Source organism: Anopheles gambiae, chromosome 2, assembly GCF_943734735.2.
Source record: "Anopheles gambiae chromosome 2, idAnoGambNW_F1_1, whole genome shotgun sequence".
Taxonomy (NCBI): domain Eukaryota; kingdom Metazoa; phylum Arthropoda; class Insecta; order Diptera; family Culicidae; genus Anopheles; species Anopheles gambiae.
This window is the reverse complement of record NC_064601.1, coordinates 32,083,186-32,108,722: the sequence shown is the minus strand read 5'-3', so window position 1 is coordinate 32,108,722 and position 25,537 is coordinate 32,083,186. Positions and strand designations below refer to the sequence as shown.

Below are 25,537 nucleotides of genomic sequence, written 5' to 3'. Positions count from 1 at the left end.
TGCTACAGTCGCCAACGGATGCATTAAACTACACCATTTAGGCAGACAAGAAATTTCACAACTTCATGTCACATCATCTTGTCGCCCGATGCGACACGTATTGGTTGGTTTGGCTTCGTTTACAGAGCGGGCTCATTTCGCAATTTTCTCAATTAATTTTGTTGCCTGTACAGAGGTGGGAAATCTTTATCCAAACAGGAAACAGACACAGAAGCATATTCTGCACAAAAACTCTTACATATATTCTCTGTACTAATTCTATTAGCTTATTTCATTCTAGAATAGGAACAATTCCAATCAGAATAGGAACAATCAGAAACACAATTCTTGAGTGGAAAAGAAAAAAAGGCGAATTGCGAGACCAATCGATTGCTCGGAGGAATTCGTGAAGCGTTTTAAACTGAGTGTAACAACACCAAGCACAACAAACAAGACAAAACAGCAAGAAAAAGGCTTCATTTCTTACATACTCATTCTTTTCTTACGACAAAGCGAACATGGAGTGAATGCGTGCGTACGTATGTGTATTTTTCTGTTTCAGCCTTCTTCTTTTCTTGCGATTTTTGAGGCAAATACGGACCACACCACCGTGTATGTGGTGTGCGTGAGTCACTGGCGAGTCTTTACCAACCGGCTGTTTTTGTTTTTTCTTTCCTCGCAAAAGCTCAGATACAGCAGCTCCACAGCAGAGAAAGAATATCGCGCCCGACGCTAAACGGAGATAAATGTGGTGGCAGAGGCATTTTCATGAATAATAAAATGAACCCTCTTTCCCCAGGCAGACCCAATCTCTAACGAAACGCAGCGTTGTATTTTACACGCGCGCAACGACTTGAGTGGTGAAAAAAGAAAAATACTCTCGCCCGCCCCTTCCGTGTCTTGCATTCGCCCCGACGAGGACGTGTGCAGAGACGATCAACTGCCTTGTTTGACAGCAGTCAAGACACAATACACAGCCACTCTATATGGCCTCTAAACTCTCACATATTAGCCCTTAGCCCTCCTGCTTCTTGCCGTGTTCGAACGCTGCACTTTGCCGTCAGATGTTAGTTACTGCCACTCACACAGTAGTGCTGTAGATTCTGCTTAACATTCTGAAAACAATGTATTTAATAATATAAAAATCCTAAAATGAGAGTTTGACGTTGTTTTTACTTCACGAGCTTTCTCAATTGTTGAAGGTTGAACCGCACACACAAATGCATTTTAAAAGACCGATCAGTAGACTAGTGTTGGGTAAAGTTGTCAAAAATCAGGAGTCAACTCTGCTCCGTCTCCAATAATTTAGGAATTGACTCCGGAAGGTAGGTCCGTCCAGCGTTATCTGGAGTCGTACGGAGTCGTCCGGAGTCGCCCGGACGGAGGGAGACTCAGGACGACACTTCGAACGACTCCGGAAAATTCCAGATGATTATGGGCAACTTCGAACGACTCGGAGCGACTCTGGACGATTCCGAAGGACTCCGGACGACTCCGGACAACTCTGAACGTATCCGGACGATTCCGGACGACTTCGAAGGACTCCACACGACTCCGAAGGACTCCGGACAACTCCGAAGGACTCCGGACGACTTCGGACGACTCTGGACGACTCCGAAGGACTCCATACGACTCCGGACGAATTGGGCTTAACTAGCGGTTCGGATTTTCCCGGAGTCGGAACCGGACTAACAACAGCCGGTGTCAGATCGGAGTCGTGGGAGCGCTCCAAAGAGCACATCACTACAGCAGACCTCATGTGCACTCTCTTACTCACTGGCTTTAGGGCTCTTTGGACTGTTTGTGGTGGTATGTGGGGGAGACAACGACATCAGCAATCCCGTGTGCTTTTGTTTTAATGATTGCAGCAGTAGTCCAACACAGGAAGCGGCATTGTCAACGGGCTCTGCTGCATAGACAAAGCTCTATGCATCTCTCCATCTGGGGCGGCGGGCAGGTAAATAAAAAAAAACTCTCCCTCACTCCTTCATACGGCACTTGACGCGCAAGTCCTTATTACAGCTCACACAATGCAGCAAAAACACACACAAAAAAACTTGCAACAATTGTCCATGCCAAGACAGCTCACACAAAGCGACACACATATATTCCACGCACCGGAAACTCTTCTGCCAACACAACACAGGAGCGGTGAAGAGCACGAAGGCTGTGGCAGGCACACAGCAGTTGGAAACTGCCGCTTGCACGTGCGATGGTCTTTTCTCCTTTCAAAACAGTGCCTACTACTTAAAAATGTGCACCACTTACCGTCGATCGGTGACGGAAGTCCCCGGGAGATGATCTCATTGTGCTCCAGCAGCAGCGAGTTGATGGAATGCTTCTGCAGGATATCTGGCCCCGTCAGCGATCTGGCAATGTCCGGGCTGGGAAAGTCCTTGAATGTAGTCTGTGGGCGCGCGTGTGTGTGTGTGTCGTCCCCGGTGGATGGGGTGGTGATGGGAGAGATGGAAAGAAAGAATAATGCGAAAATCAAATTAGAATTACTATATTTATCTGCATAATAAGTGCATTCCGAAGAAAGCGTAAGGTTGAGGTAGGATGCTGTATTTAACCGCCATTACACAGTATAATTAGTTCCTGAGGCCCTTAACGTAGTGTGTTGTATCATTATTTTGTGCAGTAAGCAGCTAACCGTTTTCACCATTCATACACATACACAAACCGGCTGAGGCGCAAATGACACTATTTGAGAGGTGAATTGGCCCCGCAGGGCATGTGAGACGGCCTTCCCCCTTCAAATGATTTAATCTTTATTTTTGCGGAACAAACAAAAGGCATTTCATTCGCTAATGATATTCTTTTATACAATCCTCATTATGACACTTTGAAACGCTCGTGTGGTGGTGGGTGATGGATAAAAATGTGCCCCGAGATGTGCTCATGGATCGCGCGACCCTTTGGAACGTGCCTTCCAATGAAGCGTGTTTTTTTTGCTACGCTTTCCCACACCGGAAGCTTCTCTCACTGGCAATGGTTTGTCTTTTTTGCTTTTCATTACCGCCACACAGCAATTACGACTTTAGGGCGGGTAGAATCTTCAACCAACGGGCCTCCCGGAGGCGCTTACGGGATGGATCATCGACATCACACACACACACACACACACTCACTTTCATTTTGACGAGCCCCACGAGCGGCTGGAAAAGCGCTCTGAATCATTCCGGCATGGTACGTCACCTCTTCCATCTAACCCACACCCACAACCACTAGAGCAGGAAAACGAAGCGCGTGTGTGTGTCTGTATGTAGGTGGTGGTTTTCACTCTATTTGTTATTTTAATTTCCCGAAAGGAAATACCGAAGGATGTTCCGGCGGATGTTCACACTAACGAGAACGGTTCGCGGAGAGGTGATGAAACGGGGCACACCAGCAGAAAGGAAAACAGAAGAAACGCTAAAAGCGTTGCAAAGGCCAAAGGCACCTCTCTCCTCGTTCTCCTGCCTCACACATTTATAGTTTTGTCTCTCTTGCCATGAGTCATATGCCTGAGATTCCCACCCACCCACTCTGCTCATCATCACACTGACGACCGCCGACGCGTCGGCCGTTCGTCATTCCAGTCACATTCGGAAAATGCAATTGACAACCTCTGTGAACGGTGTGACTGTCTCTCTTTCTGGAGCCAGAGAGCACATTCCCAAGCATCCTCCTTTTGCCTTTTATCCACTTTTATAAACATGAAACGAATTGAGGGGGAGAGGGCATGAGAGAATGAGTTTATATTCGTTTTAACTAATGAGAATAACCCCCACAAGCGCAAAACAAAAGCTCAGTTCACCAGTTTCTGGAGGGTCTATTGAATATCTACTACCTGTGAAGAACGCCCACCTCCAAGCGTCTTCCTTGTTGCCTCTTATAAACGAAAGAATCGTTAAGAATTAGGGAAAAAACAGAGCTAAGCGCCAACTCAGCGCTAAAAAGTACAAACGTAAATCAATCCAACGTCATTCGAGGGTCTGGTTTGGTCATCAGCGCCGTACAATAATCGCATCCTCATAAAATTAGACATTGTCTTTAGTCGAACCAGAAGCAAACAATAAAAGACCTTAAAATGAGTCGCTTTATGCTTTCTGGATTTTACATTTTTGCATCAATTTGGCAGTCTTCCGTGACATTGGCAGGATTATTCGGCTGCACTGCACTAACGCAAACCCAAGGACAATCGATGCGAGAGGGCCCCTTCTCTGTCTGTCGCCTCACCCACGATGACATTATTGTTCTGTCTCCTCTCACTTCTCTGTCAGAGAGACCCTCCGCCTCCCCAAATGATGCAGCGTAGTTTTGTGCAAACCCCAAAACAAATATACGTACACAAAAACGTCATGACAAGAAATAGCCGCTACAATAATAATCGCCTAGAACGGTGCAACAAGCGGCAGACGTAGTCGACCACTGACCACACTGCGCACGCGATTGTTGACGATTTTTATTATTGTTGTAGCTTAAAATTTCCGTGCTTTGCACGCTTCCTCGATCACATACTTCTGCGACCCGAACATTTAGCTGGAGTTTTATCTCGGTCCTCCGCTGCGGGCCCCATAGTGCTCATAGCGCGCACAGTAGGTGGCAGTGTAAAGGAACGCAGTAAACAGGAGTGAGGAAAGCAAAATGTTCCCGCGTCCGACAAAAAGTCAGCGTCGCGCGGGCGTTGCTGACACGAACGAAACTGGACAGCACAATTCCTTAATGATGGAAACTAAAGTTACAGCAAAAGAAACAACAAAATCATCCATTTTACCCCTTTTTCTTACTTCAATCTCAGCCCTTTAGAAGGGGAGAGTAGAAACATAGGATAGAAGAGTGAACGGTGATTTTTTAACGGTGATTCGTAGGTAAATGAAGGCAGAACACAGCAGCCTTCCACAGCCACTTCCACTCGACTGGACGACCGGAGGGAGGCCGTAAGACTTGCGAAACGTCCGAGAGAGATTTGTTACGGCAGTTTCTGGTTGGAATGTCGGCGCTGCTTAACGTTCGATTACGGCAACGATGACGTCCGCCGCCATCCCGTTATCATCATCATCATCATCAAGCTGTCAGTAAGATCGGACCCTTGAAAATATGAAAAAAGGGATGAAAATAATAACTCCTACAAACCCCCCGGTGTTTCCTTCTGCTGCGAAACAATGGCGAGTGTAGCCAAAAAAATGTCTTTCTTTGCATCCCAGCTATATGTCAGCGTCCTCCCCAGGCTAGCAAATAATGACGTCAGATTTTACAATTAGAATTTTTGTGTTGCTTTCTTGTTTACATGAATAAGCACGTAAACCTTAGAATTAATCAATTAAAATAAATATAAATGAGCATTTTATAGCAAATTCCACAAGGTAATCTATTCATAGTGCCGATTGAAAGAAATTTTGTATGCACAGTTGCTCTTGTACGATATTGATTATTCGCATTATTATTTGCATGAATCGACTAAAACGAACCCAATCAATGAGTTTTCTTCAAAAGAGAATGTAGCTTAAATGTTTCTAAAATATATTACAATGCCCTCTTCTGGCCTCCCTTTGCCACTTTCAGCACAACCCTTTTTGATTGCGCGTGTGCATGTTATTATTAAAAGCAAAGCAAACGATGCTCTCCCTGCACCATCCACACGATGAGGAATAATCCACTTGAATGCTTGAACGGTTGAATGGACGAAATATTACACGACCAAAAGGTTGACGTTCGTTTCCGGCAAGCCCCAGAGAAAAGCACACTTCCTCGACCGCAAACTCACCCAAAAACCCATACACACTAGGTTTTTCAACAAACCGGGACCGGAAATCTTCCCGCCCCCTCCCGCTCACCCACGAGGGTAAGGTAAGCAACATTTGGGAAGATGTTTTATCTGTTCATCCACAGTTAATCACTCACTAAAACACGTAATATACCTTCTTCTACAGTGGAAATACTACAACCGGATGACGCAAGCCCCCGTCCATCACCACCATATATCCCCACGCGTAGCGACCGCCGCCCACCGACCCCACTCAACCCCCCGCCCCCTTTCCATCCACAAATTCAAACGAACGGTTGGTGAAAGCAGGAAGGGTGTTTTAAAGGCTTTTTACGTGTCGTCACGCGTTTTAGCCCATTCACTGGTGGGAATAGGTTTCTCTCCTCTCTTATCAGGATTTTCCCACGTCGTCATGACCCAAAATTTCCCAATGATGGAAAACAGAAACACATTAAATGGTCCTTCTTCTCTCATACACACACACACACCACTAAACACTATGCCTTTAAAACACGTGCGGTCGGTTGCCTTTTCATGCTGGAACACACGATCGGCTCCGTACAGAAGAGAGCGCGCCGCCGTTAGTCAGCTACCACACACCAAAATTACAATGCTTTAAATCGTGCAAAGGAAAAACAAGATGAAAAGCAAGGAACAAGGCTCACTTTCATGCAGATACATACACACACACACGCGCGCGCGTTCGACACGGGAAAACAAATTCGTTCAAAGTGCAGTTGTGTCCTTCTCTCGCTCGCTATCATCATCGCACCCTTTTCGTAACTCTTCTCTATCCTTCTTGTTAGCATTGGGGATGTGCGGCGCTTCTCCTCACTTAGGGAGTTGGAGAGCTAGCAAACTTCAGAGAACACGGCGGCCATTGACAGCTTTTCTTGCCCCGACCGCACCGAGACTACGCCACACAATCTCCCAACCCGGTTGGGGAAAAGCCGCACACACACACCGTGGCCAGCAGGACACTTTGAGCAGTAGAGCAGAATTCCCTCGCATCGCCAGCATCGGGGGCACCAATCACACCTTCTGCCCAGTGTCCTGCAGTTCCCCTGACAAGCAAATACCGGATGTGCGAATGTGTGCGTCAGTGTTCCTGCCGGCACACGCGTATATATGTGTGCGCTAGAAGAGTACGATAAAAAGGATGACGTCCTGTGATTGTGTGTGGTGGTACTGGCGAGGGTGGCAGTGATAGTACGGATGAAGTTACGGATGTTCCCGGCAGGCGACACACGCCAGAGGGGGGTAAAGTAAAAGAAACGGAGGAACTGTCCTTTTCATCCATTTACACCCTGTTTCGTCTCACACCCTCCCGCTGAAGGATGAAATCCTTTTAAGGGGTTTTCTCATTCACACCGGTTGACAATCGGTCGGGATGGGCGCGCAACAGGTGGTCCCCCTAGAATTCACGGGAAATAGACTGTTGCCGTAACGGGGCGGGAGAGCAAAGGAGCTGCTGCTACTGCTGCCACTAGCCGAACCTTTTTTTTACCATTTGTTTTGACCAGTTTGATTCAACATTCCTTTGAGGACAACGAATCGAATTGGAAAACGTGGCTTGGAGGGCCAGTAGGAAAAATTTTATTTATTTTTTAGAGAAAGTAAGCAATGTAGAAGAGTTATCTATGTATTTAAAAAGGTTCATTAGCTTACCTAGCTATTCTTATAGAATTTTATAGCAAAAGAACATAAACGCCAGGGAAATGGTCATAAATCCAATTTCTTGATTCAGTTGATCATAATTACAATTATTTCCCAGAGCGTAGCGACTCACTGGTCAGAAGCACTAATTGAGCTGATTACACTGATTTGAAGTGTCCCAGATATCATTTGAAATATAAGGCATAACACACGTAATTCTGAAGAGGAACCTCCGTTGGGATATATTAAATTCGCTGTGCACCAGTATTCGAAACGCTAACGAAAAAGACAATTCTAGCAATACAATGTGTTTAAAGGTGTTTCAATTTCCTACGTCAGAAAGCGTAGACAATCCTTTCTTTCCTAGCTTCAGGACGTACACACCAGCTACAGGACACACAAAGTATGGAAATATTATTTAAATGTTCACGATTATGTATAGTTTGAGTTGGTTTAAGTCATCTAGCAGATAGACTACCCTAGTAATATATCATACAATTGTCGGCACATTATCAATTTCAGGCACGGATCATACTTGTCACCAAAAAAAAAAGATCAAAAATAAAAGATAACCGATTAGTTCACTTAGCTGATCATAAAGAGCCCGCCTAGAAAGCTGAACATATGGAGATCCACCATAAAACAAGAGCAAAGAAAGGAGGCAGAGCATTTTTAATCCCTCAATATTTATGGTGCTGCTTATAGAAAATTACACACTTCCATCCTATTCCGGGGGGAATAGGTTCTGTCAAATGCTACGTACATACACAAATAGCACCACACTTCAAATAGAAACGACGCTGCTGCTGCTACTCTGCTGATATCATGAAGGTGGTGTGCAAGGCGCGAAAGCACACGCGGAGGGAGACCAACCAACCAACGCAGGAAACGTCAGAGGGCCGACCTTCACGTATCCTTCTCTCCTCTCGTTCGGCTCTGGCTTGTCTCATACGCGCTACATATATCCATAAAATCGCCCTACGTGCTAGTAGCGTGTGTGTGTGTGATCCGAACACACACTGCGGTGGTTTGCCGCCACCACACCCTGCCACTGCTGCGCGACCAACGGCGGCTTTGCTCTCTTTGCAGGTCCGTGTAACGATATTGGCCCCGAAGTGCTGGAGCCTGATTACAGGAATGATTAAAGAACGAAAGTAGGATGTGGAACCAGCAACGAAAAGAGCAAAAGGAGAAAGAAGAAAAGCACACTGAGCCACGCAAAAAAAACACACACACTGACAAGTGGTGTAATGCTACAAAAACCAAAATGCACGGGAAACGCTTGGTAGCAAACCAGGCAGTAGCAGCAGCAGCAGCAATTCCAACCATCTACAGCAGGAGCACTGTGGCTTGGAGGATGTTGGGGAGCGACGGAGTATGTGTTCTAGCGCATGTTTGGCATCTCGCTTTTGTTTGCCACTCGCTACCAAAGTAGCCGGGGGGCATTGTGAACCAATGCTCTCTCTCTCTCTCTCTCTCTATTTCCGTTTTGCTACTGATTTTACTACTTTTTTTTGCTAACACGCCCTTGCTGAAAACAGTGCAAGGTTGGTGGTAGTGGCCACGAACAACATAGCCTACAATGTACCCTTCACCCGGCAGCAACTTCACACCTGCTCCCTCCTGCACCAATCGGCACGATCTGTATTAACTGTGTGTATGTAAGCGCAAGTGAATATAGGCAGCACTGGCAAAGAGGAACACAACAACAGTTCAACACACAACGCACAGCATCATCAAATGAGGCGCCACAATGTCATTCCAATGTTTTCCACACACACACAAACACACGCACACACGCACACAGTGTCCTCTTCTGGGGCCCTCAACCCATCCACCGTTCACCACATCACACGGTGGTGTGGTTCCCCTCCTGTTACAGAATTCGCCGATTCGCAACTAACCCACGGCAGGGCATCGGTATGCATATTTCCTACCACTTTCTCCCAAACACACTACCACTCTCGTGAACCGACGTGACTTTTTCACAACTATACACCGATCAGAATCGGTAACCTTCCCTCTCCTTGTCAGCCCTCTCCTGCTATTTGTCGGTCGGTTTGAGTAGAAGGTGAAATAAATGATTAATTTTATACTATCATCAAAATCTATTGAAACTGCATAAAACATGGGATGATCTCTTTTATAATCATCCCCCGGACACTTTGAATGTGTGTGTGTGTGTTCATTCAAATTTAAAATTTTTCACAACAACATATAAAACACTCAGCTAGTGTGTGTTCAATTAGTTTTCACTTTTATTTGAACTTCGCAATACATTCAACTTACGCAATTTTTGTTTAAAACAACGTTACCACTTCACCCAATAAAAGACTCCTCACTCCCTGAACACTTTTACTTAGGAGCAGCCTAAAACACACTGAAATGCTTCATCAAAGTTCGATTACAGGACAGCACCGCACTGGCCTGAGAGCCACTACCCGATGGAATGAACGTGGGGCCCCGGTTTTGGTTTTACGATTGCAGATAGCCACACAGCGACACAGCTTCTCGTAGGCCCTTCTTGAGTGTGTTTAGGTCGCCGTGCTGTTGAGTACTGGAATATCATGAATGCTCACAAGCCTCACTCTGCTTCCCATACATCCAAAGGGCGGTATTATCTGAGCATCTGATGTCTTCTACTTCCACGCTGTTGTTGCGACCAGTTTGCGCCAATTGGTGGAGAAATTGTCTTGCTGTCTCGCATCCGTATGTGGTGTGTGCGTGCAGTGCATACCATAGGAAATCAGCAGCAGCAGCAGCAGCAAAGGAAGACGTCCTTGCCCGACAGACAGGGTGGTTGGTTTCGCGTTACAGAAGCTTGGCGATTTCACGCTTTGGAGTTTGGAGACGCATAAGAGTTTTCACTTTTCTCCAAAAGCATTGATCGCCGTTTTGAGTGATATGCACTAGCATAGTACACACTTTAACACAGGGCAAGTTTTTCAAATATGTCCTTCAGGTAAGGCTATTGTTAAAACAGTGATGATGATGCTGCTCCTAGTAGTAGAAGCAAGAGAATGGTGAGCACAACACATCAGCGCCCGTTTGTCAATGCAATAAGTCAACCAATCTGCTGATAGTGTATGTGTGTGTGTGTGTGTTTCGCCAAACGCCTCCAAGATCGGATGGAGCAGACCGATACCAGGAAGTGGGAAAAGTGAGCGTCAAATTAACTTAACAAGAATGCTTTTAACGGAGAAGTATCCGGATGCTCATTAATGTGTGGCTGGAAGAAACTAAACACACACAACGGCAAGACTTGTTACGGAAAATGAAAAGGGATCATTTGTAAGCAGCGTCTAGCAAGTATTCAACGGCATATGAAACGAACTCCACCGCCTGACAAATGAATGTGTTCAATGGAGACGCCTGGTGGTTTGTACAAAACGGCACAACACGAGTCCACCATTTGTGATCCCGCGAGTAATACTAAATGAACTGAGCTACAAAAAAATATCTATTAAAGCAAGTTTTACAATAAACATTGCAAGAATGACTGACATGAAAAACAAAATGATACAAAATACCATAAATCTACTGCATACACACAACTCGATCGGGAAACGTGAATGAATGAATCTTATGAAGTGTGAATCTTTTCATTGCCAATCCACCATAATAATGCGATTAAGTCAGCCAACCATCTGCCACGCCCAATGCCATGTTTGCACACACATACGCACATCTATTGGCCCACTAATGCGTTTCACACCAGGCACAAGCAACCGACACAGTACAACGGAAACTTCACACCTTTTATCGGCTCTCTCTCTCTTCGAATAATCTGCTTTTCCGCCAAGAACCGAGGCCACTTCCCATCGTTCCTCCAGGCCTACACGCCCGGGTTGCAACACGAAGGTGGAATGGCATATCTCGTCTACTCGTCAAAACAATTCAGCAAGTTAACTTGCTGCTAAGAGGGGCGGCGGCGTCTTAGTCGAGGCAGGTGAAAGTTGACTCGGTGCAAGTGTTCTCCCGTGTGTGTGTGTGTGTGCTGCAATAGTGGATGGATGCATGCGATTTGTTCTTCTTTCATACGGCAAGCGATCTAACTCGTTAAAAGCGGTACCACCATCACGCCAAGCGACGAACCCTCCCCACCACTAATAGTGCACACAAAAGGCTTTTAAAAGCCATCCGAGCATTCAACTTTGAACCGTACACTGCTGCTTGCTCGCAATATTACAGAGCCTATTGGACCTGAAAACGGTTTGTTCTTGAATTATAGAAATGCCTCTCCTGCATAGATCCTGGATGGTGTGTGTGAATGAATGTATTGGTACGACGTACCGGTATTATCATACGAACGTTTGCCCCACGCAACACGGCAAACAGGCAAGTATACCCACGGTGGAGCCCATTCTCTTCAACACCGTGGGCGCACACACCGCCACACACACACACATCACACACACACATATCGTTTTCCTGTTTCGAATCGCAGAAGAAACAAATCCGGCCACCAGGGTGGAGCAGCGCAACAGACAGTTGGTTGGTTCAGGGCTAGAAATGGGACACGCAATGGGCTGTACACTACACCACATAAGGGCACGGAGCGAAGAAGAGTGCCCCAATAGGATCGTCACGCTTGAACACAAAAGCAAAACAGAGACACAGAAGCAGAGAACAGCAAGAGAGCGCGCTTCAACAAGGATGTGCAACAGGATGTTCAACAGTCGGAAGTGCTTCTTTCCCGCTTGCATCCTGTGCTGGATAGGATTGTCGACGATGACGATACCGCCGCCGTCGTCGTCGTCGTCGTCGTCAATACATACACGCTGCTGCTCTCTCTACTGCCGGGACTCCTCCTCTTGCCTTGCGTACGCGTGTACGCCAGCAGCTCCCAGTCCGAGGGTACGAGACCGTAGAACGGGGCTCGCGCAAACTAACGATGCAACCCACTGCACAACAAAAAGCCGGCGGGAAGGTGTTGGTGGCCGCAAGAGGGGCGACACGCTAGAGAGACAATGTGATTAAAGAGGAAATGCATCTATGGCGGCTTTCAGGCGCATTCGTCACGAACGTGCAGCGAGAGCGTTTGTGCATGTGTACGTGAAAGTAGAGCAGATAAAGCCTTTAATACTGAAACGCTAGTTTAAAAACGATTACAACAAAGTAGCGCCAAATTATTCTTTCACAATATATTACCGTCATTCTTTTTGGAATTTAATTACATTTAATTTATTTCTTTTGCAAATTTCCTTGTAAATCAAATCAAGACGGTGAGTTTCTTACATTAATAAAAATTTCATCCTTTTAAAAACAATAATTAGCGGATAACAAATAAACAAATAATAGCATTTTGAAATCCAATGAAAATGACATCAAAAACAAAGCTGTAAAAATGCAAGAAACCAATATAGGGGGCCTTCACGATTCTAGTTAGTTTTTTGTATGGAGTCTGACAGTTGGAGGCTGAAATCATGTAAACACTCCATACAAAACCACACAAAAAACTAGCCTGCAATTTTCAGTCTAGATTATTCTAGCCACAAAGCTAGAATTCGATTCGAGTACCTGCTCGAAAACACGGGTTTGTTTACATTTATCCCAAGGTGCATTAAAGAAATCAGGTGATGCAATATAGAATCAAAGTGTATGTAGTCTAGGTGGTCTCATAGCTTTTTTTTATAACCAATTTTGAGCATCACTTTTTAACAGAACGAGTGAAAACTTTTGCTCCAACGAGCTTTCTGGAGGCTTGACGAATACTCAAAACACTCTTCATTAAGAAGCAGAAGCGATGATAATCAGTCTTCTAAATTCATACACCTTGGGATAAGCCCACCTGTATATTATACTCACTTAGATAGCTGCTCGAAAACTGCTATACAATGCAAACAGCTGACAGGCTGAAATTTCAGCCTACGAGTTTCAAACGGAAAGGGTCCCATAAAAGGTTTAGGTTTAGAAGGAGCAAATTCATATTGGAAAATATACAAACAGTGAATCATGCTTCGATATAAACTAGCACTACGACCACTCACACATTTTGTTCAGTATCTAATTCATCTGATGTTCGAGAAACTATCATCATTCACAGTTGCGTCACTTATGACGCGACTGTAGCAGGGAAAAGGTCAACACACATGACCGCTGCTGCATCATGTTCAACCAATCATTTCACAATACCATACACATCAACAATCACCACACACACAGCCACGTACTACTCTCCACTCCGGTATGCAAAGCGCAAACGATGCTGGTGTGACACACGCCTGTCACACAATGTGAGCGCAGTGGTTGGGGGCGTAGAACACACTGGACGAGGAAATGAGCATCTCTACTCGAGCAACCAGTGGGGCGCGCATGTTTTCTCCTCCCGCTGTGCAGCACAAAATACGCTCGGGCATGCTATAGAGCCTGACAGGTGAGAATATTTCTATTAACTTAATAAGTGTATTACTGTTCCCCCTCAACACCGTCGTGGAATAGGAGGGAGGGCGTGTGAGCTTTTGCTTCACAGATAACTGCCATCGCCCACATTCGATTTCCCTTTAATGGTGTGGAGCGCACACAACAGCGGACCTGACACTCAAGCATGTTATTACCTGCAGAGACAGACACACACACACACAGCATGAGAGAAGCATTTCGATTTTATGACATATTCAGATGTTTCCTACCACCAATCGCATAAAAGGATGATTTTGCATCCGTTCTCTGTGGGAAATTGAAAAAGAAATAACAATCCCAGCACAGGAACAGGAGCGTGTTCCCGCCGTTTGACGTTTGTCACATCCATCCATGTAACACATACACACACACACACACCTATGCCTTCAAGTCGGACTTCACTGGAAGCTGCTGGCAGTGGTTCCGCCACACCTAACACAGTGGGTGGGTGTTTGTGTGAATGAGAACAACGCATGTGGGCGAATGTTTCCTCTCCATCCGCCCACAAACGTACATTTCCTGCACAGATCACAATTGACGGTGGGTGTACATGCATTTAAGATAATAACTTTATGCTCCACAAGTAAGCATATGTACTAGAGATGGGCTATCTGGAGCGCACCCACGACTCCGATCCGGCTCCAACTACTGTTAGTCCGTTTGCGACTCTGGCAAAATGGAAAATCACTAGTTCCGCCCGGAGTCGGAGGAGTCATCCGGAGTCGTCCGGAGTCGTCCAGAGTCGTAATTGTCTGGGTCGCAGTTGTCCGGATTCGACCGGAGTCAGAGCCGTCCGATGCAATGTGCTTGTGATCAGGTATTTCATTTCGTTGTATTTATGTTTGTCTTTCCCTTTGCGCGTGCACTTTGTGTACAGGCCTTAGTTTCAAATGCCGGCTCCGGACGATTCTGGACGACTCCAACTCCGGACGACTCCGGACGACTCCGGACGACTCCGGACGACTCCGAACGACTCCGGACGACTCCAGACGACTCCGGACGACTTCGGACGGGTTCAGACGATTCCGAACGGCTCTGGATAATGCTGGGCGGACCTACCTTCCAAAGTCGGTTCCAAAATTATTGGAGTCGGATCGGAGTCGACTCCGGATTTTTGCCTACTTTACCCATCATTCCCTGGTCTCCCATCATCACATCCCTGGTGTCACCATCGCCTGTTAGCGGAACTTGGGGCAAGTGTGCCACCTTAAGCATTTCAAGTTACAACTCACTAAAACATGTTTTTCAAAGGCCGATTTAAATCTCATAACCATTTTACATCTATTTCCTCACTTATAAATGAGTTTCGCTTGAAAAAAGTGCAAATAAAACAGTTTTTGAAGCGTTTTAAAAAGGGTCCAAAAAGACGTTGTTTTTTGGGCTATGGGGCAAGAGTGCCACTCGTATGGGGCAAGACGGCCACCTGGTTAAAATAACCGTATTTCTTAGATAATTGGTAATTATTACGTTTATACCACTAGTGTATTTATTCCTACATGTATTTAGTCACCAATGAACCCTTTTTGACCACCAACTGTACCACAATATGGTTTGTTACTGTTCTGTTTTTCTGGCGTGGAATCCGCTCACAATAGCGCACCATTCCGCAGCACGCTACAACAATGTTTACATTTTTGACAGCTCGCGCCTATGAAAGATGGTGGCACACTTGCCCCAAACAGAGATGGCACACTTGCCCCAAAAGTTGTAACTTTTTTGAAATTGAATTTTTCAGTGACAAAAAAAAAGTTTTTTTCAACTAACCCCACAAAAAATTTCACGTTTTCTCAGCTATACGGTGGTGTAAATATTTTCTCGGTTGATTGTTCGCATGATTTTTGAGAGCTTATTTGGTTGGATTAAAAAATTATAATATTCTGCTCAATTTTGAAACTCAATATAAATAAGTTCAAAACAATGGGAAATATCGATTGGTCTATATGCAATTAGGCTCAGAATACTTAGTCACTGGAAAGCAACCAACTGTATACACAATTGATCATTAAACTAAAGTTTTTAAGGAAAAATGCTTGGTGGCACTCTTGCCCCGTATGGCACACTTGCCCCAAATTCCGCTATATCAAATATCCGTTGGGAGCCGTTTTATTGAGTAGAAACATTTAACTTGCTACAGTAAAAGTCTTGGAAAAATGGTCAAATTATTTGGACAGCTTGATGCTAAATAATAACTAAAGTTTAGCCATAAAATGTATTTGTAAATCACAAAATACAGGGATAAAGACGATCTATCATTTAAAGATTGCACTACTTTCACCATCTGACATTTATACAACGCTCCCAAGCCAAAAGTGCACGGGGAGGGACAAATTAACAACATAAGCGACACGCGCGCACTCATCCGATGCAATTACCAATTTGATGGTTTTTATAACAACTTGCCCCCGACTGTAAGCTTTCTCCCGCATTTCTTTTGGGCAATGTCCGCAGATCCGCGACCTATAGCCTTTCTACGGGGTTTATCCGAAGAAAGTCCAGCACCGTTAGGTGAATGTGTCCTGTGTGCTCTGTAGCCAAAGATATCAAAAAAAAATCGCGGCCTCTTTCGCTAACGGGCGTCAACATTGCTCGGGAAACTCCACAACCATATGCTCCCCCCGAAAGCGTACTGCTTGGTAGTATTTTATTAATTTATGTTGACGTATATTTTTTTTTAACCACATCAACACACCACCTCTCTTTGAGCCGTTGGCGACCTAACGGCGGCAGTGGGGGCATTATTAAAACGGCGTGGACGCTATAATTCACACGCCGTTGCGTCGCAAGCGCGACGCACACATGGAGCGGAGCCTGTAGTACACACTTTTACTTTACGCCGCGGTTCGTTACCCCCAAAGAGCCCCCCCAGAGGGGTCGTGCGCGGTCTCGGGATGATGATGTCGAAGTTGACCAGCCATCCATCCAACAAACACGCAGACACACACACACACACATGGGGGACGCGAAGATGGGTGGTAAACGGATCGAAGTGTTTTCGCGTCGCCAAAAGTTTTACCCAAACCGGTGGGAAGTAGTGCGCGAAGCAGTGTGGAGAAAATTGGGAGGGAAAACTACCGTAAGCTACGCGGGCGATGACTAAACCAAAGGTTCCCGACAGAAGCTTTCCGAAGCGCCTTTCTTTTCACCAATTAGCTGATGTCTGAGGCCTGTGCACACGCAAGGGGGGGCAGCTGCTAATTTGGGGTAACAGATTTGATCTAGCGCAGCTGTGAACCATTTTATGACGTGCGCTGGGTGAAAAACTACAGTTGTTACATTTTTGAAATGATTTCGATTGCCTGTTTCAGAAAGAGATGCATCGTGGTTGTGAAATTGTCTAAATAAGTAGCAATTGAACATTACTCTTTTACACACTTTTACATATTGTGCACAAACAAAAGGACAGAAAACAACACGAGCCTGAATATTAGTTGTATCTAAACAAAGGCCGAATCACAACTATAGTTCCCCGTACCTTGTTAATCATCTTTGTCGCTAATATATGGATAAACGCACACTTATGGCTGGGTGATTCCACTCCACAACACGTTCATCTATTTCATTACAACCAGCAAACAACCAAACCCATTTCCTTCTTTCTCCGCCGCTACTTTTTAAACATCCAAAACTTGTGAGAGCTGAGCTTCCAGCATAGTTCATATCCTCCGCCGGGCCAATACAAGCTAGCTGGTGGGCTAATTATTGTAATGTATACGCGAAAGGTGAATTAAATCAGCGAGCGCAAGGCGCATCAACAGGTTGATCCCGGTTGGTCCGGTTGTGTTTACGCTTCAAGATCACCGTGTCCCCACCACCATCGCCGCGATCTTGTGTTTTGGAGCGGTTGCTTGTCGCTTACGGTACTTTATGCTTGACTGTTGCCAGAAATTTTGCCAAGTAGTTTTCAGTAAAGAAAGCGGCTATTATTGACATCGACACCGTAACAAATGTTTAACCGTGTAATGAGTCTTAGTACACGAAAAATTACCTCAGATACGAAAGAATTGGACGCTTAACAAAAGTATTGCCTAAACAGATTGTTCAAATCTGTATTCTACATTGTGTCGAAGAAATAGTACGAAATTCTGACTCCTACTCTAGCGCTTTTGTGCACTTTTGTGGCCAAATGGCAACGCGGAAACGTAGCCAACCGTAATCAATCGTACTTATATTGCGTCCTTATGTTTTGGACACGTGTTTAATCGAATTGATGATTTCACACCGCCCAAGCACACACACGTGGTACAATTGTGTGGCTTTTGGGGCAAATGAAAAATCGACCATTGCATGTGGTCCAGCGAAATAAACCCATCATTAGCGTCAAATAATGTTGCACCTAACACGAAGGGGAAATGTTAACACGTTGATGCCTCGCTGCATCCAGGCCAAACCCCAAGAAACATACAGAAGTTATTCCACCGATGTCAATAACCTCCATCATGCTGCTCTCTCTCGGTGGTTTTGCTTGGGTGGGTGGGTGGGTGTGGGTGCAAGAAAGCACAACAAAATATATCCAATCTGGGCGTGATTTATAACACAGCTGTAAAGAGGAGCATATGGTGGGTCAACATACACAACGATATCCTAGGATGATGATGGGGGGGCACACATTGCAGTGCCTGCCGCCACGTGTACATCGGAAACAAAATGAGGAAATGTGTATCGCATGGTGCACAGTGTAGGGAGTGAGTGCGCAAACGAACGTATTCCCTTCTCCCCCTCTCGTTATAGGGAAACCAGAAACGATACTCCGGTGACGACGAATAAGTAAACACTCACCTGTTGCAGGGAAGGCATCCCTTCGTCGGTTGGTTTCACTCTCGGGAGAGAATTCCGAATCGTCCTGCCGTTTCGGGGGCAGTCTTTGTTCGTGTGTGTGTGTGTGTATCGCGCGTATGGCCGTCTTCCGTGTACTTTTCGTTCCCTTCAAACGCGTGACGCTTGACTTTTTACTCACTCAAGAGTAGGGAACACGTTTGCGTGGCCAATGCCGTCGTCACCGAATGTTGCAGATTGGAGTTTTTTTTTTTGCGTTACTTTACAGCACAAATCTGTTCGATGATGTTGGGTGAACACACACACGCACACTTGAAAATTACCGCGTAGTGGTGTGTGCGTGAGTGTTGTACGGTCGTTAGATGCTGCTGCTTCACCAACACACGTTCGCACAGGGAGCAACCATGCGGGATTGCAAAGAAGCAAATCCGCGTGTGTAGTAGTAGTAGTCAGTTGTCAACGGTCGTCATCCGTTTCTGTCCCGTATACTCTGCCGTATGGTGTATGGGGAGTACACTGTTATCCGGTGTGGGTGTGTGTTTGTGTCACAGCAAGATTGGAAGTCGTTCAGATCTGGCTCCGTTCCTTTTTCGCGTGCTTCTACTTGGCTTTCCTTCTTTTGCCTTTTCCGGCACTTCTACTAGTGTACGATGGTACAACACCAGATGATATTGACAAACCAAGGGAATCTTCTACCAGCGACACTGCCCCTTCGCTCGATTTGATGAACCAGCAAGAAGTCGTCGAAGCGATTTTTTGCCTCCAGTGGGTGATTCACACTGATCGAATTGCTCACACGGGAATGTTCAAAACAAAATAAATAATAAATAAATAAATAAACGTTCATTGGCAGCAAGCGCGATTGCTTCGCTGGCTAGAGTGCGCACTTGATCCGAACAAAACCGCTACTGTCGAGACACAAAAAGGTAGTGCTGCTCAGTGGTCAGATGTTATCCGTCCACCTTTTTACGAACGATTTTTTCGTATAAGAAATACACAGACACACACACGTACGCACAACAAACACGTCAATTGTTTGTTTCTTTTTCGCGCAAGAAACACCACACAGCAGCGCCAGGCAAACAATCTGGCACGCACGCACGCACGCACTCCCTGCTGTTTTGTTCGACGGGGAAACCTTCTATTCTTCGGCTACTGCTGCGGCTGCTGCTGTGGCGATTGTCCGTTACACATTCGGAAGGTTTGTAGTAGAGTCTGCTGCCAGGCGCGCAAGGGAGATTAAGTATTCATAGTTCGTGTCTTTTTGCTCGCCTTTTATCGCCCCGATCTCTCGTCGATGCGGCGAATACACAGCCTCTCCCGGGTTGTAACGGCACAGAACGTTCGCAGGATGTTGCCTTTCTTCGTTCGCACGCTTTCCCTTTACTTTTCACACTTGAATTGTTTTTTTTTTCTCTCTTTGCCGAATTTTTCAAAAGCTCTTGCTCCGGTCGATGAGTAATGAAGTCACCTCCTCTCCTGGCACCACACAACTTGGGACTTGTCAGCTGTAGCAGCACCACCACACAACACACAGTACACTTTTCTGCCCTTCCAGTACATACGGCAAACACTGCTGAAAGCACACCGCACCGGATTCAGCCGATTAATGACACACGGTGAGCACTTGGCACGCACAGCATAGCAGAAAAGCGCTGGACACGGAGAACCACAGAAATGTCTTGCACAATTCCGCAAAGAGGAAGAACAGTAAAGGTGGCTGTTTGGCTGATGGAAAGAAAAAAACGATAAGAAAAAGTAAACAAACAGGAAATTAGTACAAAAAAATAATAAAACCGACTGCTGAAAGGAATTTCGTCACCAAAAATCACACGCAAAAGAATCTGATAATTATATCCGTGTATTTGAACCGTGTACCGACGGCATCGTTCTGGTGGCGGCACTGTCCTTCAACAACATCCAGCCCCACACCAGCCGACGGGACGACGACGACGGCCGCACACAGATTTTCCACGAACCTTTGCCACGCACGATCCGCAGCAGGCGACGCACGAAACAGCAATGAGATTGCTTCTTCTCGGAGGGATTCGATAAATCCTTCCGAAATGATACAGCAGCAGCAGCAGCAGCAGCGGTAGAGGATGTGCTTTCCCCAACCAGACCAGCACACACACGCTCACCGAGTTTGCGTGTGTGTGCTGCTGTGCTGCTCGGATGGAGCAAAATCATGCGAAATGATGAAGCGAGAAGACGCACCACAGAGCTCAGAGCGAGACGGAATACGGCACGATGGTCAAACAGAGGGAGAGAAAGAATCTGCAATCGAGCAGCAGCTTGGGATGATGTGTGCCTGTGTGTAGGTCGTGTCAAAATGGTTTCGGCTGTAACATTCGCGCACATGGAGCTTCTTGCTGCCTGCAGTCTTGTATTGCAGAACAATACACAGGTGAAAAATGTGTAACACCTTTGGCTAAGTGGTTTAGTCGATGCAGGTTAAGTTACTCATCACCATGCACATGCACAAAACTTGCGCAAATCCGCTAAGTCTGACAACGCTGTATTGACTCCTTCCTAAGAAGTGCCTGAACAATAGATTCTGCGATGAATAAGTCAGCTCTTTTCACGATCAAACACGCACAGACTCACACACATACATACACTCCAATTCGCCGGTCGCGGTTATAACACGTTCCCCGTTCAAAACAAAATGGAGAACAACGTCCAGCGGATCTCCACAGGAAAGAAGAGCGAAAGAGAAGAAACACACTATTCTATGAAATTCACATTCTAATCGAGTTGAAGACTCTTGGAAAAGGCACAACACTTTTACAGTTCCTCATGATTGCCCAGAATTTACCGAGACTTGTAGACATGCAGTACCTAACACAGTGTGCAATACTAACTGAACCCTTCTTACCTGGCGGGACAACTACACCGAGGCGCGTGGTGATAACAGGAGGCACAAAAATCGTCTAACAAGTGCACACGTAACCGTCGGCGACACTAGTTGCCGGCGATGGTGAGGATATGATAACGGGAGTTTTACACCTACCACCACTACGAACAACACACACAAACCGTCTATTGAAGAGGAGACAATTGAACTAAAATGATAGCGATACGCACACGAGTACAACAGTCCGCTTAGGCTAAGCTGCCCTGTCTCATCCGGCACTAGTGTGCGTTGCTATAGCGTAACCCACAGGTAAGATATGTTTTTTTGTTTCGCTTACTCAGATCGTTTACAAAGTCGATCGATCGAGCGAACACAGACGATTTAGCGATTTCTATTTTATTTTTTTTTAGTATTGTGGATTTTATAATTGTATAAATAACGATGGCGTACAAAAAAGTCGCAAACCGAGGTCTTGTCTCGACACAGAGAGAAAAAGTAATATTTGTGATTTTTTTTTCAAGCCTGAGCACACACAACTATCATGGAGGCTAGGAACACTACCATGGCCTATCGCACTACCACTACGCAAAAACCGACCGGCACAGCCTACTCCACTACACAGTGTGTGCAGCAGCGCTCTCAGGTTCAGGGCATTTCAACAGCAGAAACCGAGGAACAAACGGACGTGTGGGGAAGGCTGCTGGAAGGGCACGGGCATGCTGCTGCTGCTGCTGCTGCTGCTTTGCCTGTACGGCCAAATTTAATGACCGTGGGAGGAAAAGGAGGAAAAGCTTTGACGCTGGCTGATGCACCGACACACCCGGTGGAAAGGGTTCGCCATGAACGCACACTCCGGCAACAAGCCGGCTCCGTACACAACACACCGATAAACATTATCCTGATGCACCACACCCTTGCGAAGAATAGGAAGAATGTTTCTGGCATGGGCACGGTCTGTGTAAGCTCCCCCACCCTCTCGCGACGTTTTCACGCAGCCTACGGAGTATTGCAATATTATACAGTAGCGGAATTTTCCAGAACCAGAGCAAACTTTTTGCTGCCCATCTGTGCAGTATTTCAAGAACTATTTTCAATAACGGAACCATACGAACATTCACAATTTCAATATCAAATTTACCACATACATAACACTAACTTGCTCTTCACCGAGTGGCCGAATGATGGACAACGTGTCCCCGGTCAGGATACCGCATCGTTTACTCTGCACGATCCTCTAGTTTATCCTCTAGTTTTATTGAATTAATCTCGCAGGATCATCCACACGATTAGCGAGTAGTTTTGAACGGAATCCACACGGTACAAACACGCACGCACATACACACGGGATAGGCACTTGAACCGGAAATCGTTCTACGCTACCGAAATCGGGATAACACCTTCACGTCTCTGCGATGTTACGTTCCGGAGCGATTGGAAGAATCTGCGCTATCGTTCCGCTGCGGGAGGACGAACTAACGACGAGTTTGATCAGTCTCCAGTCTGCTCTCCAATACTGCTTTACGTACGTACCTTCACTACTACTACCAACACCGCACACTACCATAGCTTCACACTACGATAGCTCATGTATGGCATGCTGTGATATATCCGTATACATGGGTGAACGCATACCCAGCCACGGGCGTACACGCACGTGACGGGATGGAGCAGTTGTGCACTATGGGGCAACTGGATGCTCGCGATGGTCAAAATGTTGTCCAGAGTGTCGGAACATTTTAAAAGTTGAGACACTACGGATTGTTTTAAAAAGCAAAGAAAAGGCAATTTCATAAATCCTGGTCTTGAAGCTAATATCAGAGCAGCTGATCTCTAAAACGTATGAAAAAAAGAGAATTTTTGTGAGGTTTACATGAAATAATGGCTCTAAATTGGTATTTTGGTATTTGAAATACGCATTAATTAAATGTTTGATTTGATCATTAAACAAATGATTTTATTGTTATGAGTGTTTCGCTAACGTGCTACCAAGCACAAGATAGCAAGAGTGAACGAGAGAGCGCGAGAACGTGGCTAGGAAACAAGTTAGTCGGACCCCCGTGCGACCATTCTTGCGAAACAAGCTATGGCCATCATCCATTTCACTTTTGTATCCCCTTCACGCACACAGCGACCGACCGGCGAAATACAAGAAATAAAAAAGCCGGCCCATATATCGCACGTTCGAGTAGAATATGCGTTGCTCTTTTCTTTTTTTGGTTTTTGCTTACACACAGGCGCACGATTATCAGTTGCACTGCTACCCAGCTGATGCTAGTCCCGTCCTGCTCGAGCTAGCTGTCGTTTTAGCTTGCCAGTTCTTGCGTTCAGGTTCAGCGCATCAACACAGCCGCATACAAACTACCCGAGAGAGACTCTCTCTCACTCTCGCGCGCGCGTTGGCGTGTTTAGTCATTCGGAAAGGATATACTTTTCCATCCAAGCAAACGTGGGGATTGAGTGGGGGATGAACAATCTTCTGCAGCGCATGGCAGTCACCGTATTTTCTTCTCCATACGCACTGTTTGTACGCAAAACTAGACGCGTGAACGGGGAATGGGCATGCAAAAGATATGTTTCGTCCGAAACACGTGGCGATAATTGTTCCACCAAACACGTGGTGGATTACTTTTTGTTTAACTAATTTAAAGCACAACTGACTCTTTTATCAAATATTTTATTTTTATTTTTAAATCATAGTTTTAACGACAGGTACAGTACAGCACGTAGCAAAATGTATGTAATATGTAATGTAATAAAATTGCTTTGAAATTGCGTGTACTTTTCTGTGCAAGTCACCAATTTTATTTTGATTCGACTCGATTAAAGGATCTTGTGCGTTTTCCCAAGTGCCACAAATCCACTAAACGACCACTAAACGGCTTCTAAACGACTCAAGTTCTCTACCTAAACGGAATATAGAAAGACTTCGTTTAGCAGACGGCAAACGACTCATGCATTCTAAAAATAGCGAAAAAGCTGGTGGCGCTCTCTGTTGGTGGGATACCCCAACCAGTTGAGCTTCATCGCTTGGAGGAGAGCTTTCTCATTTCCTCTGTACTGTTGTATGGTTTCGCATGGAAGTTATACATCGCTAGAACTAGAACGGCGATACGATTGTTTAAATACTAAACTCCAATGGAAACCACCAGCACTGAAGCAAGTGAGATTTGAGTAATGGTCGTTGGTGTCGGTACCCACGTATCTGACCACACGACCATTCATATAGACTTTTTCTCGGAAAGTTAGAAGGCTATATAGGTCATGATAAGATGAAACTTGTCGAAACACATTGCAAGAAAAGGATAGCAATATAATAATCAGTTTTAATACGCCATCTATTGATCAAACCAATGAAGCTGTGGAGCTTTCATTTTTTTCTATGGAAATTCAATTTTCCAGTCGTTTAAGCTTAATCTGTGGCGCTTGGGTTGTGTATGCATATTTATGGAAAAAAGTTTGTTGATTCAACAAGGGGAATTTGCTGCCTTTTGATTGAGTTTTTTGCACGTGAATTTATAGCTTCTTTATAAATACTCAGATATCATTTTAAATTTCTCATATTCTGGTACCTAAAGTACCATTCGAATAACGTTTTTGAAATTGTGAAACTCCCCAAGTGCCACAAATCCACTAAACGACCACTAAACGGGTTCTAACCGGGTCAAGTTCTCAACCTAAAAGGAATCTAAAAAAACTTCGTTTAGCAGACGGCAAACGTCTCATGCATTCAAAAAATAGCTAAAAAGCTGGTAGCGCCAACTGTTGATGGGATAGTGACACAGTGAAGCTTTTTCGCTTGGAGAGCTTTCTCATTCACTCTGTACTGTTGCATGGTTTGGCATTGAAGTTATGCATCGTTAGAACTAGAATGGAGATAGGATTGTTTGAATGCTAAACTCCAATGTAAACTACCAGCACTGAAGCAAGTGAGATTTGAGTAGTGGTCGTTGGTGTAGATACTCACGTATCTCACCACCCGACCATTCATATAGATTTTTGCTCGAAATGTTTGAAGGGTATAGGCCACGATTAGATTAAGTTAGGCAAAACACATTGCAAGAAAAGGTAAGGTCAGCAGTATAATGATGAGTTATAAAATGTCATCTATTGAGCAAACCAGT

The 25,537-nt window shown here is 45.4% G+C and overlaps 1 protein-coding gene across 6 annotated transcripts in view; it reads right to left on the bottom strand.

Moving 5' to 3' along the window:
* The window catches only part of LOC4576976 (translational regulator orb2), a 38,461-nt gene extending 15,542 nt beyond the window's left edge, over nucleotides 1–22,919 (bottom strand). Inside the window, exons 1-3 of one of the 6 annotated variants that reach the window (XM_061642582.1) lie at nucleotides 22,562–22,919; nucleotides 18,563–20,287; nucleotides 2,248–2,386 (exon numbers count right to left, since the gene is read on the bottom strand). In XM_061642582.1, the coding sequence (XP_061498566.1) occupies nucleotides 2,248–2,386; nucleotides 18,563–18,580 (157 nt within the window). In that variant the 5' untranslated portion in view covers nucleotides 18,581–20,287; nucleotides 22,562–22,919. Of the gene's footprint in view, nucleotides 1–2,247; nucleotides 2,387–18,562; nucleotides 20,288–20,538; nucleotides 20,685–21,437; nucleotides 22,490–22,561 lie in introns of those variants that run through there. The other 5 variants (XM_061642583.1, XM_061642584.1, XM_061642580.1 and 2 more) reach the window with 5 other exon arrangements.
* Nucleotides 22,920–25,537: the final 2,618 nt, after the last annotated feature.